The sequence below is a fragment of the Rosa rugosa genome, chromosome 4, assembly GCF_958449725.1.
Source record: "Rosa rugosa chromosome 4, drRosRugo1.1, whole genome shotgun sequence".
Taxonomy (NCBI): Eukaryota; Viridiplantae; Streptophyta; class Magnoliopsida; order Rosales; family Rosaceae; genus Rosa; species Rosa rugosa.
The window spans coordinates 6,618,244-6,632,164 of record NC_084823.1 but is presented as its reverse complement, the minus strand read 5'-3'; the positions used below and the strand labels follow the sequence as shown (position 1 = coordinate 6,632,164).

Here is a 13,921-nt window from a genome sequence, read left to right as displayed (position 1 = left end):
GAATTTTCAACCTGCAATTCTCTTTCCAAGTCTAGTACTTTGGAGTATGCGGAAGACTTAAAACACTTGACTCTGTTCCATTTCTACTTGAACAATGTATGGTTCATCTTTTTTGTTTAATTGAATGCATTTTTTTTTTGGCTGGAAATAAATCGAAATACAGACCCACAAGGTGAACGTTACATCTTATGACACATATATAGCCATCCTTGACATACCGGAGAGTAATTCTTTACATGGTTATTCCAGATCAGTTAAGGCTAAAAAAGCATCCCATTAAGTTACAAAGGTAATAACAATGTAATTATATCAAGTTTCACATCGATACCTTAGTTGAAGATGATGGACAATCCCTACTATCAAATTATCATCTAATTTTGAATTTCATCTCCACAAGTTTCTCAATACAAATTCGGCGTTGTGATGGTGTCGATAATAAACTACTCTTCTCTCAGTTCCATGACTTATCCAATTCCAAAACTTTTGTGAATTGTACGAACCGAGGGTCTATTAATTATTTTGTATCCAAGGTTCTAAACATATGAATTAATTAAGGTTTGAAATGATTAATGTGCACAGTGAGCCCGTATAGTGACCAAAAGCCCAAAACTTTAACCAAAATTGAAATTCAATTATTCAAATTGTAGAGCTCATATCTCCTTTTTCATCATCGATCATTAGAGTCGCCGAAATATGCAGAAAACCCGCCGGAAACACCAAAACTTAATTTTCTATTCTTTGTAATTTTGCTGATGTGGAAGCTTGGTTAGGCAACCAGAGTCCATAGTTAGATTCGAGCTGTCAAGGTGGTTCAGACTCTACCAGCTCGACGCCCCAACGTTGCCGAACGCTGGAGATCACGGTCGGTTCATTATCGCTAGCAAAGAGATCACAGGTCGAGAGCCCCAGACCAAGCTGTGTGGAGTTGACAATTACGACAGTTACAACCCAAGTCAGCCAAAATTAAAAGCACAATTATAAGTTATTTTGCGATATTATTTCGCAATAGTATTTTAGATTTTTAGGTAAAACAACCACTGTTTTTTTTCCCTCTCCTCCCATGGTACCTGTATAACGGCTAGAGTTTCAAATTCGAAATACGCAGCCCACACCAAATTCAATTTCCCCTTTTCCCTTAAAAGCCCTGAGAGCAAAACATGAGTGTGAAAAAGAGCGAAAAGTTTTCCCACTCCCAAACCGACCCGACCTTTCGATTCCAATCCCCAATCCCCAATCACCATTTCTAGGGTTTCAAGTCACTCTCAGACTCGCCCCAATCACCAACCCCCTTGGATCGAAACCTTAGGGTTTCAATTTCTCTCATTCCTTCTTCCAATTCCAATTTCAAGAACCGGCAAGAATGGATCCGCTTCCGCAAGAAGTCGACGATTACATCAGAGAGTCGATTGACCACACCCTCGGCCTCCCCGTGTCCACGCAGACTCTCGAGTTGAAGCTCCGGTGCTCGGAAGCCGCGAGGCGACGGCTGCGCGACCAGTACACGGTTCTACTCGCCAAATTGAAGGAGAAGGATCAGGCTCTGGAGCGATCTAGGGTTCGTGTGTTCGCATTCGTTTTGAATTTTTGGTTTTTTTGGCTTGGATTGGTTGGGGTTTCTTATGTGTTTTTGGTTTCAGGCGGAGGCTTGTATGAACGCTCAGGCTTTGAGGAAGTTTGTGGAGGAGAATCAGAGACTAGCGGCGGAGTGTGCGCATCTGGTGAGTCAGTGCAACAAGTTGGAGAAGGAGTGCTCGCTCTATGATCATGACCGAGAGGCTTTGATGGATTTCGGGAACGAGGCGGACCAGAGGGCCAAGGAGGCTGAGTTTCGGGTCGAAGAGTTGGAGGATGAACTGGGAGAATTGAGGGAAGAACTGAAGTATTACAAGAATGAATACGAGAGGCTTTCGGTAATTCTTTCTAACTATCTTTTATTTGTGTAGTTGTTAGCTTTTCATGGATTGAATGAAATTGGACTTGTTTGATTTGATTCTTTGGTAATTAGCTGTGAGAGTCATTAATTGTGCAAGGTTATTCGAGAACTGAACTGCTGTTGTTATAATTCATTGTTGAATTAGAACAATCTAAATAGTTTGGATAGTTGTGCTTCATAATCTTTTATGTGCGGCAACTCATGTTCCATTGGAAGACAGGAGGAATTGTTTGATTGCTGCTTTTGCTGAACTTGTCTGATATTCCGATTGTAAGGTTAAAGTTATAACTCCACTAAAAACACACCCGGTGCTCTATTCTTGTTTTCTTGGCCAATTTCTTTCAAGCATTTGGAATACTTATTACAATACATTGTATGTAAACTTGGTTTGATCTTGATGAGAATAATAGTGTTTAGGGCAAAGTATGAGCCCAATCAACTGAAGCCATCAAGTCATACCAAAATATTAGTTTTCTTCAATGTAAGGGACGTGTCTAGCCATGAATTAGAAGCTCTCATGTTCTTTTGTTGCTATTGCAAAAGTTCAATGTGCATGTTTTTGTTCAACGTAATCAGTTATTGCCTTATTGGTACCCTCTTTATCTCAATCCTTTGTAAAAACTTAACCTGTTGTCAATTATTCAAGAGAGTAAATGTGAAGCCAGTTTGGGGTATCTGCTGAACACTGTGTATAGGATTCAGAGTTTGACAACTTGCATTATCACTCAAACTTGAGTTTACTCCCTTCCATCTCAGTAGAGTGCTGCTAGATGTGGAATTTGGGAAAGCTTATTAATATAACTGTGTGTATAAGATTGGCACTTTAACTGTATATATTTGGGACCAGGATTCTAATATAACTGTGTATAAGATTAGCACTTTAACTGTATATATTTGGGACCACGATTCTGATATAACTGTGTATAAGATTAGCACTTTAACCTAACTTTAAGCTTTAGTCCCTTCCATTTCAGATTCAGTGCTGGTACTGTATATATTTGGAACCAGGATTCTAGAAAGATATATCATTCTATTATTCTATCTCATTCTGAACAAAATTTTAGCATTTATGGAAAACTTGACCTAGTTTCTCATGAATTTTATTTTCCGATTTTTTAAAACATGAAGTCAGAAGTTGATTTGATTGTCTTAATGCATGTTTTGTTGTTGTTTTTAGGAAAAATTTGAATCTAATGTAAGTCACTGAGTCCATCGTATGCCACTCATTGGTTGTATAATGATTAATGAGAGATTATGTGGAATGTATATGAAGAATATGAATTGTTATCCCACTGAACGTATTAGTGACAGTTAGCAATGTCTGCATATGGGCAGTTGATTATCAGCTACAATTTACGTGACATAATATACCTGCAAATCTGGTTAAGCTATTTAGGTATTGTGTTACTAAGGTCATGTGGAACTTATTATTACTTTATCAATCAAATAAGATTGGATTTTGTAATTGCAAAACAGGCTTAAATATCAGTAAGAATCACTTCTTAGGCAGATGTTGTATTTCGTGTTGATGATGATATAGAAAAATAGGTTTTATGAGTCAGAGTCTCTTTTACTGTGATTTTACGAAGGCTGATGAATATTTCTATGTTGAAGGTTGATTCATCTGCTGAAGGCTCACCTGTTGAAGAGAAACTAATGGAATCTGTTTTAGCAACATTGACCAAAGATGAGACTGGGGCGGCATGTGCATTTTTGGAGGCCAATAGCGGAAATGAGTCATGTCAAAGGTTGCTAAACATGTGGAATGGGTGAGTTTGTTTACCACTGTGCATTGTTCCTCTTTGAGTTGTTTTTTTGGCAGAGTATTGTTTTACTGCTGACATTTTGAATTGCCCAGTCTACTTTCATCTGCTGCTGATATATGGGTGTCAATTTCTATTTTCTGAAGTCAGAGAATGCTTAAAATTACTTTTTGTTTACGTGGCAGCTTGAGGCCGTCATCTCAAAAAGTTCTATCGCTAGTTGCTGAGTTGAAAACACTTCAAAAGAATAATGAAACACTTGAGAAGGATAAAGAACATCTAAGGATCAATCTTCTTTCTGCTGAAGAGGAGGTGAGAAGAGCAGAACGTTTTCTAATATTGATTCTTCCACTTCCATGTCAGACCTGATATAGTGTAATGAACTAATGATATCCCATATATATTATGATGAATGCAGGTCAAATTGCTTTTCGAAGAAAACAAAGTGTTAGATGAAGCTAACAAAAAATTACTAAAGCAGTACCGCAAGGAAAGAAACAGTTCTGATGGAAAGCATACTGATGTATCAACAAAGGTGAGAGAAAGGGAGAAGAATAGCTTTGATTGCATGTTTTACTATGCTCTTATACTTTCCTTGGCATTTCATGCCCATGAAATTGTAGTAGGATCTAATTTTATGCATTCTCACCTTTTGCAGTCAAACAAGCGAAAATCTAGCTCTAAGGTGATGAGCAGCAGCCCGATTCAGGGGAAGATCGATTTCAGTGACCAAGAATCAGCAAGACAACCTCTCTCACCCTTGCGTTGTAACTCCCCTAACTCAAGACTGCATAAAAAGCAATAGGAAAACTTCCGAAATAGTCTGATGTATATCTCACCTCTCATTTGTACCTTTTTATGTACCCATCATATGGGTTGGTTGGCATAAGATTGTAGATTTTCAAATGACTAACAAAATTGTTTGTAACTTGTAAGAATCATTTGCCAATTGTTTTTAGTGAATGGCTGGAATGCATAGATTTACAGTATTATGAACGAGTACATTTTCTGTTGTCACAATAAGAAATGGAAATGTCGTGAATTAACATTTGCATTACATGGTTACAATGCTATATGAAAACAAAGGCTTTAAAAGGTTTTGTATTGACAAAAATTTAAAGGAAAACGATAGGTTTGATGGAGATGATTGAAATTGCTGGTTGATTGAAATTGTGTACAAATATAACTGATAGTTAAGCGTTGAATTTACCTAAACCGGTGCCTGATGTTGGCTTTCTCATTACCATACTCTAGGTTACAGAGGATTCAAGATTCACATAGCTTATATAGTTATATCAGCATTCAGCTTTCATCATCTGTAATATTCTGTATGTATGGATAATAATTGGATATATAGAAATTTCATCTTCTTTTTTTGTCATTTATCATGATCTCCAAGTGTATCCAATATTTCTAAGCATCAGAAAATGGTAGAAACCTCTGTCCTAGAGTTTTACTAGTAGTATACTCATAAATGGCGCAGCATTTGCTTTATTGCAATTCAGTAGTAGCGGATGGTAATATGAAGTTTCTTGGTAGTGGGCACTAGTAGTCATAAAAGTACAATGTTGTTTTCTAATTCATGCCTTATTCGATACCTTGACCACCTGAGACTTTATAGAATTCAGGTATGTGAAGTTAGAACTACTAAAGGAAGGAAACTTGAGCAGAAAACAATAAATCTGGATTACTTTAGTTGCAAGATGTGATCTTGAATTGGCCAGAAGTAGAAATTTCTTTTCAGTTGAGGTTCACTTTGAACATGATTCATAATTTTTTGTGTTACAGTGTAGTGCAGTAACTAGTAATTAATTACTGTGTTCAGAATGAAAAATAAATCTACAAAGATCTCCCTAGCTAAAACTAAAATATACAAGTAGTAGTCCAGCCAATTCATTGAACTTGGCTGCCAAAAGAAGTTGCCTCGAGGGGAGGAAGAAGTTAGAGTTGAGGAATGCCTGTGGTCAATTATCCAAATACTGATGCTGACCTCAGAATACTCACAGTGCTTTAGGCTGATCTTGATCAAATCCATAAAATTCGTCAGACTGCAAGTAGGGAGTATCGAGTGGAATATCATAACCACAAACCATCAGATCAAAACCACCAGAGAGCTGCTGCTCGTGAACAAGAGAGGGAGAAGGCAGCAGTTTCTGCTCATCTTGTTGGTGTTGTTGTTCCTCGCAACTATTGTTAGGTTCTACTTGTTGTTGCGGCACTAGTAGTGAAGAATCCGAAAGTTGTTCCTCATACCATTGATCAAGAGAAGCCATAAACTCATCACTACTGAAAATGTCATGATAATCATCATCAACCAAGCCAGTTGGAGAGAACAATAGGTTCTCATCCATAGAGTAATCATGATCATCACATTGTGGGGGCAGTTGCTGTGTACTACTAAATGAGGCACTTCCCTTTTGTTGCTCACACGTGTTGTTTTGAACTTGAACTCTCTTTGTCTTTCTGTGATTCTCGTCCTCATTAGTCTCATAAGAACTCTTCTTCCTCTTTTTTCTTCCTCCAGCTCCTTTATCATTGACTTTGAGTCGGCACAAAGCCAGATCGGGTGCTTGGTTGATGGTGTACTCATCCATCAACCAAGCAGCATGGTGTTCAAAGCCCTTGTCTTTGTTGTTCTCGTATCTAAACTTCCTTAGTTTCCCATAAGGCTCTTCAATTCCACTGACATAGACAGGTTTAGCAGCTTCTGTCTCGCTCCATGTGCCCCCATGGCAGCCAATTCTGCGAGAACAGCGGGAACCCAACTTCTTGACCCGGGAGAAGAAATAGATATAATCTTGATGTGGAAATTTGGAAGGCTCATAAATTCTCCAAATATCCCATGGTGGTAAACCTGTGGTGCCATATATTTCAATCTCAGGGAATGTTTGTTTTCCTCCAATTGGGGTTGGGGATTTGATTCTGTTGTAGAGATAGGTTCCCACTAAATCAGAATCAGTGGGGTGGAAGGTCTTCACAACACCGACATCAAGGTCTTCTAGGCTCATCATGAAACAAGAAATTGCCATTTTAATTGAATTAATGTAGAGTAGGAAACTTGCTCGAGACGAGAAGGAGAGTCTTTTTTTTTTTGGGAATGAGAAGGAGAGTCTGGGGGACTGATGAATTAATGTAGGGTAGGAAACTCGCTCGAGATGAGAAGGGAAGTCTTTTTTTTTAGGAATGAGGAGGAGTGTCTGGGGGACTGACTATATATAGATAGAGGAGAGGATTCGGCACTCCCTTGCAGATTAGGATTTAGGAATGTTAATTTTCGAAACTGCCCCTGAGGAGAATATTTGCTCTTCTCCGTGTTGGATTAGGATTTAGGAAATTGCCCTTGACCAATTAACGCACAGCCATGGAACCACTCTGGAGAAGCCGCTCTCCACTCACAGAAGCCCCTCCAACTCGCTTCCATCAGTTCTTAACTCTTAAGTCTTATTAAAAGACCAATTTTTATCCTTTCAAAAAAAAAAAAAGACCAATTTTTATTATTTTTTTTTGAAATTATTTCTATTTTTATTTTAAAACCCTAAAATTGTTTCATTCTCTCTCTCTTTTATTTATTTGATTCAAAGTAAAAAAGAGAATGTTCCAGTCTCTCCATACAGCCACCGTCCGCGGTGGCGACGACGAAAACATAGCCACAAAGACGGGGCTTCACGACGACTTGGAGCACTTCCAAACTGACAAGGTATATATGGCCAATATGGGTTACTTAAATTTTGATGGATTCTGGGGTTACTTGTGGAGTTTACGCATCAATTGAGCTTCAATTCTAGGATTTGAATGGTTGGAATTTCTGGTATTGATTGACTTGTACTTCTCATTGAACCATTATATGCATAGCTTAAAGTTTTGATCTTTAGTATAAAGCTTGAGATTGGGAATCAGGAGTCAGTGGGCCTGAATTAAAAGGAAACTATTTTGGCTGAAAACTGAAAAAAATGGAGACCAGTTCATCACATAATGTATCCATAATTATAGTGTTAGCTTTAGGGAAAAGCCAAAAGCTGGAGGTTTTTTATTAGCTTGATATTGCATTATTAGCAAGATTCTGGGTAATTGTTATGTTAAACTTGAACTCTGCTGATTGAGGAATCAAAAGATGAGAGATTGGACCTCATTCTAAGATACTGAGTCGACGTACTCAAGCTTCAACCTTTTTTCAGTAATAATCAAAAGTTAATTTGTAATCAGTTCAGTGAAAAATGATTTTGAGACTTTCGAACTGGGTACTTGGGTTAGGCTCATATTTAGTTCCGGCCGTGTGATTTGTAGATTCTTATACAATAAAGTCATCAGTCAGTGGAAACTAAACTGAACAGACTTAAGTTTTAGCTTTAGGATAGCAGCAAATTCTGTAGTAATGCCTATGTAATGAGTGATTTTGATTAGCTTAATATGCGATTCTGCTCAAGAGGCTGGTTGTTATCCATAACATCAGACTGAATGCTCTTGATTGGGGAATGGAAAATTGATGTTCCCTAGGGGCTCAAAACAAATAGTGATTCCGGCTTTCTACCTATACGAGTGTTGTTGTTTTATGAACAATCAAATTTTGGAATAACTGTGGTGTGTGGACAGTGATTGGTGGCAACCTTAAAAATGAATCATTTGATTGCTATGAATTATGGCAATTGTGATAACTGTGGAGTGTGGACAGTAGATAGCGGCACTGTGTTGCTATAAATATTACTTCTGTTGTGTAGTCTGATTTTGGCGATCAGTCACCTTTACTTTTGGTTACCATTCTGTTTCTAAGAAAGCTTCACAGAATATTAATAGACCTAGTGTAATGAATGAAGCATCGATCACACAAAAGCGCAGGAACTTAAGTTTTTCTGATGTGATGCAACATTTTCTTTTTGGTCTTTTTTGCTGTATTGATTGGTGTTTTTGTGATTGTGTTGGTTAGGCTTGCCATGTATAACAAGACCAGAAACAGGGGATTGGCGTTTGTGACTATGGCTTCACCAGAGGAGGCTCGTGTGGCTCTCAATAGTCTCGAATCGACTGTAAGCATAATGGGTTCTCTTATCTTCTGTGATACTTGTAGAATTCACATTACGTTCGAATCAGTCAGTGAGGAAGAAGACTATGCTAACTGGGAAAGCAATTTAGTTTATAATTTTTTGCCATGTGAGACATGGTGATTATGCTAGAGGAAAGTATACAAGCTACTGAAATGCCAAGTAATCACTGTCATGATAACTTTTTGTGGGTTAATTGTCTCAGTTTTAAGTTTAAGAATCAATGTGAAACAGGGGTAAAAAGTTTCAGGAGGCGTTATCGGAATCACTTGGAGGTTATTTGTGTTGGCTCTTGCGTTTGTGAAATGTGCTAGCTATAGAAAAAAGACGTTTTTCAAGGGAATCCAATTTTTTTTTCCACCATATCTTGCGTAACCAAGTACATAATTTGTTATCTCGCTTCTTTGCCATCTTGTTTAGTAAAATATTCTCCTTTTGTGGAATGTGTTATAGGAATTGGACGGTCGTATAATAAAGATGGCTTATGCCAAGCCAGAAAAGAAGAAGATTCCCCCTCCTATGCCATCCAAACACATAACATTTAATTTGTATGTGGAAAATTTGTCATACGAAGTAGGGGCTAAAGATCTCAGGGAGTTTTTTACTTCAGACGGTACTGGTATTGTTAATGCAGAAGGGGTATTTGAAGGTAATCCTAGAAGGTCCGCTGGATATGCATTTGTGAGCTTCAAGTCCAAGAAAGAGGCTGAGGCTGCCCTTGCTACTTTCCATGGGAAGGTAATTTTTCTGCTAAAAAAATGTGCTGAATCATTTGACTTTCTGTTTTTGATGATCAGGGAATACCTTACAAATTTTTAGAATTATGAATTGCACTGCGTATTGGATCTGTGGATGGCTATTTTGAAGGAAAGAAATCACTCAAAAGTTTTTGTTTTGCAGTTGTTTACCGGAAGAAAAATTCGTGTGGCACGTAGTAAACAATTTGTTAAAGTACCAACAGTTAAAGAACCAGCAGTAGAGAGTTCAGAGTCGGGTGATAATGCTACTGAACTGAGTTCTACTTCAGAGCAAGTGATAGCAGATGACAGTGATAAGAAGTGAGCTTTGGGGGAATGGAGCATCTGCATTTTCTTCACATCGTGTTTTTTAAGGTATTATCCTCTCTTTGAATTGTGTCCCGCTGGTGTGAAAATGATGTAGCTAGTTATGGTTTGTGCCGGTTTTAGCTTTGCAATATACTTTTTTTAATCAATATTCACTAATGCTAGGTCTTTGGTTGAAATGGAGTGTTCCTATTTTTTAATTTTCAATTTTTTTGGTTGCAAGAATACACATTATACTAAAGTTCCTAATTTATGCAGTAACTGCTGAATTACTTAAACTACCTTGGATTTAGATAAGCATTGTAAATTGACTGAAAAATGAATATGTAAACAAGTAGTTCCATAAATGCAGATTGCTGTGCAGACAAGAAATGCATGGTTGACTGATATAGTGATATCCCAAAAAGAAAAAAAACAAAGAACAAAGAACAAAGAACAAAGATTGTATTGTAAACCTTTTCCTTATGGTGACTGGCAGTGATTTCTATTCATAGCCTACCTCTCATTTTTCTCACATTTATGCCAATCCATGCATTATTAAGCCTATCATGTTAGAATCTCTCTCCGCTTTGAGTTCCAAACTATGAACCATTCCAACAGGAAAGCCATGTGATGATGGCCCTGGTTAATGATTTAAAATAGTAGAGTCAAGAACTAGGGGTCTGGAGGAATTTTGCTTTCCTGCATAGTTGAAAATTTTTCTGTCCTGCATTTTCCTCTATTATTCTGCGGTAGATGTCAGAACTCAGAAAAACAAATCCCATACACTAAATCTTTCTTCACCTTTTCAAATATTTTTTCTTACAATGCATTCTGGTAAGTCCTTTCTTGTGTTAACCACTTGGTTTGACATAAGTTTACCAGGTTGTTTTTCTTGTTTAACTAATTGTAAACGAGCCTAAGAAAAGAAGGGTGGACAATAAATTTCAGAACTTTGTAGAAATACCTTATTTGTTTACTTGCAAGGCATGATATATGCAAGCACCTGTTTGCTAAATCAAGCATTTATATAGGTAATTCTTTATGACTTTGTAGAAATACCTTATTTGTTTACTTACAAGGCATGATATATGCAAACACCTGTTGGATTGGTTGGGGTTTCTTATGGTTTTTTGGTTTCAGGCCGAGGCTTGTATGAACGCTCAGGCTTTGAGGAAGTTTGTGGAGGAGAATCAGAGACTCGCGGCGGAGTGTGCGCATCTGGTGAGTCAGTGCAACAAGTTGGAGAAGGAGTGCTCGCTCTATGATCATGACTGAGAGGCTTTGATGGATTTCGGGAACGAGGCGGACCAGAGGACCAAGGAGGCTGAGTTTCGGGTCGTAGAGTTGGAGGATGAACTGGGAGAATTGAGGGAAGAATTGAAGTTTTACAAGAATGAATACGAGAGGCTTTCGGTAATTCTTTCTAACTATCTTTTATTTGTGTAGTTGTTAGCTTTTCATGGATTGAATGAAATTGGACTTGTTTGATTTGATTCTTTGGTAATTAGCTGTGAGAGTCATTAATTGTGCAAGGTTATTCGAGAACTGAACTGCTGTTGTTATAATTCATTGTTGAATTAGAACAATCTAAATAGTTTGGATAGTTGTGCTTCATAATCTTTTATGTGCGGCAACTCATGTTCCATTGGAAGACAGGAGGAATTGTTTGATTGCTGCTTTTGCTGAACTTGTCTGATATTCCGATTGTAAGGTTAAAGTTATAACTCCACTAAAAACACACCCGGTGCTCTATTCTTGTTTTCTTGGCCAATTTCTTTCAAGCATTTGGAATACTTATTACAATACATTGTATGTAAACTTGGTTTGATCTTGATGAGAATAATAGTGTTTAGGGCAAAGTATGAGCCCAATCAACTGAAGCCATCAAGTCATACCAAAATATTAGTTTTCTTCAATGTAAGGGACGTGTCTAGCCATGAATTAGAAGCTCTCATGTTCTTTTGTTGCTATTGCAAAAGTTCAATGTGCATGTTTTTGTTCAACGTAATCAGTTATTGCCTTATTGGTACCCTCTTTATCTCAATCCTTTGTAAAAACTTAACCTGTTGTCAATTATTCAAGAGAGTAAATGTGAAGCCAGTTTGGGGTATCTGCTGAACACTGTGTATAGGATTCAGAGTTTGACAACTTGCATTATCACTCAAACTTGAGTTTACTCCCTTCCATCTCAGTAGAGTGCTGCTAGATGTGGAATTTGGGAAAGCTTATTAATATAACAGTGTGTATAAGATTGGCACTTTAACCTAACTTTAAGCTTTAGTCCCTTCCATTTCAGATTCAGTGCTGCTACTGTATATATTCGGGACCAGGATTCTAATATAACTGTGTATAAGATTAGCACTTTAACCTAACTTTAAGCTTTAGTCCCTTCCATTTCAGATTCAGTGCTGATACTGTATATATCATTCTATTATTCTATCTCATTCTGAACAAAATTTTTGCATTTATGGAAAACTTGACCTAGTTTCTCATGAATTTTATTTTCCGATTCAGGGGAAGGTCGATTTCAGTGACCAAGAATCAGCAAGACAACCTCTCTCACCCTTGCGTTGTAACTCCCCTAACTCAAGACTGCATAAAAAGCAATAGGAAAACTTCCGAAATAGTCTGATGTATATGTCACCTCTCATTTGTACCTTTTTATGTACCCATCATATGGGTTGGTTGGCATAAGATTGCAGATTTTCAAATGACTAACAAAATTGTTTGTAACTTGTAAGAATCATTTGCCAATTGTTTTTAGTGAATGGCTGGAATGCATAGATTTACAGTATTATGAACGAGTACATTTTCTGTTGTCACACTAAGAAATGGGAATGTCGTGAATTAACATTTGCATTACATGGTTACAATGGTATATGAAAACAAAGGCTTTAAAAGGTTTTGTATTGACAAAAATTTAAAGGAAAACGATAGGTTTGATGGAGATGATTGAAATTGCTGGTTGATAATATGAAAACAATAGGTTTGATGATGCTGACGATACATTTTGACCAATTTAATACAGAAATGGTTGCGAAGGTGTTCATATGTTTTTTCAACCGATTGTTATTGTTCATTTCAAAACTCTACGAGAACAAGCCTCGCAGGTGGACAGTAATCTTGAGCCTCCGATGATCTATGTTTCAAGTCCTTGAACTCTAGAAACGCATTTTTATGTCTCTGGACCAGTGTTGAGAGTAGTTCAGAATTCAGTTCACCCCCATAAATGTAGTTGTGAAAGAAATTCACTTTTAGTTCACCAGACTTGCCACCGCACCATATATAACAGGAAATAATTGAGGGGAATTATATATGAACGGATGAATGACCACATATAAAATTATGAACAGATTATATGCTATTGGTAACGTTCGAGATTATATTGCTGTCTGCTTCAATTCCCTAATTATCAAATTAGCTGAATACAATTGTACTCTGGTGTGTGACTATGATGATACAAACAGCTTATTTCTGTTCTCCAACAAGGAACAGATACACTTCATACGTTGGCTTTCTCATTATCACACTCTAGGTTACAGAGGATTCAAGATTCACATGGTTTTTGTCCTGGTTATCTTATATAGTTATATCAGCATTCAGCTTTCATCATCTGTAATATTCTGTATTTATGGATAATAATTGGATATATAGCAATTTCATCTTCTTTTGTCTTTTATCATGATCTCTAAGTGTATTCAATATTTCTAAGCATCAGAATATGGTAGAAACCTCTGTCCTAGAGTTTTACTTGTAGTATACTCATAAATGGCCCAGCATTTGTTTTATTGCAATTCAGTCGTAGCAGATAGTAATATGAAGTTTATTGGTAGTAGGCACTAGTAGTTGTAAGAGGACAACGTTGCTTTCTAATTCATGCCTTATTCGATACCTCGACCACCTGAGACTATAGAATTCAGGTATATAAAGTTGAAACTACTACTGGAAGAAAATATAAGCAGAAAACAATAATCTGGATTACTTTAGTTGCAAGATGTGATCTTGAATTGGCCAGAAGTAGATCTTTCGTTTCAGTTGAGATTCACTTTGAACATGATTCATAATTTTTTGTGTTACTGAAAATGCTGCAGTACATGTACACACTACATTACAAAGATCAAATGTAACAGCCAACTAAAGAGT

At 37.2% G+C, this 13,921-nt stretch overlaps 3 protein-coding genes across 3 annotated transcripts; 2 read left to right on the top strand and 1 right to left on the bottom strand.

Moving 5' to 3' along the window:
* Nucleotides 1-1,082: 1,082 nt before the first annotated feature.
* On the top strand, nt 1,083-4,688 carry LOC133707335 (uncharacterized). Its single transcript, XM_062132888.1, has 6 exons — nt 1,083-1,555; nt 1,638-1,910; nt 3,548-3,702; nt 3,882-4,008; nt 4,115-4,231; nt 4,355-4,688. Exons 1-6 carry the CDS (start codon nt 1,361-1,363, stop codon nt 4,499-4,501), a joined length of 1,014 nt encoding a protein of 337 aa, XP_061988872.1. The 5' UTR covers nt 1,083-1,360; the 3' UTR covers nt 4,502-4,688.
* Nucleotides 4,689-5,696: 1,008 nt separating this feature from the next.
* Nucleotides 5,697-6,725, bottom strand: LOC133744233 (uncharacterized). Its single transcript, XM_062172373.1, has one exon. It carries the CDS (start codon nt 6,723-6,725, stop codon nt 5,697-5,699), a length of 1,029 nt encoding a protein of 342 aa, XP_062028357.1.
* Nucleotides 6,726-7,258: 533 nt separating this feature from the next.
* On the top strand, nt 7,259-12,597 carry LOC133707336 (RNA-binding protein CP33, chloroplastic-like). The gene is made up of 6 exons (XM_062132889.1): nt 7,259-7,393; nt 8,618-8,717; nt 9,186-9,470; nt 9,633-9,844; nt 10,919-11,191; nt 12,293-12,597. Exons 2-4 carry the CDS (start codon nt 8,625-8,627, stop codon nt 9,792-9,794), a joined length of 540 nt encoding a protein of 179 aa, XP_061988873.1. The 5' UTR covers nt 7,259-7,393; nt 8,618-8,624; the 3' UTR covers nt 9,795-9,844; nt 10,919-11,191; nt 12,293-12,597.
* Nucleotides 12,598-13,921: the final 1,324 nt, after the last annotated feature.

Bases quoted from the DNA above. Each gene is read 5' to 3' on its own strand.
- LOC133707335 (XM_062132888.1), top strand. From the start codon at position 1,361: ATGGATCCGCTTCCGCAAGAAGTCGACGATTACATCAGAGAGTCGATT. The intron at 1,556-1,637 runs GTTCGTGTGTTC...TTTTGGTTTCAG, and splicing joins AGGCTCTGGAGCGATCTAGG to GCGGAGGCTTGTATGAACGC. The intron at 1,911-3,547 runs GTAATTCTTTCT...TCTATGTTGAAG, and splicing joins ATGAATACGAGAGGCTTTCG to GTTGATTCATCTGCTGAAGG.
- LOC133744233 (XM_062172373.1), bottom strand. From the start codon at position 6,725: ATGGCAATTTCTTGTTTCATGATGAGCCTAGAAGACCTTGATGTCGGT.
- LOC133707336 (XM_062132889.1), top strand. From the start codon at position 8,625: ATGTATAACAAGACCAGAAACAGGGGATTGGCGTTTGTGACTATGGCT. The intron at 8,718-9,185 runs GTAAGCATAATG...AATGTGTTATAG, and splicing joins TCAATAGTCTCGAATCGACT to GAATTGGACGGTCGTATAAT. The intron at 9,471-9,632 runs GTAATTTTTCTG...TTTGTTTTGCAG, and splicing joins TTGCTACTTTCCATGGGAAG to TTGTTTACCGGAAGAAAAAT.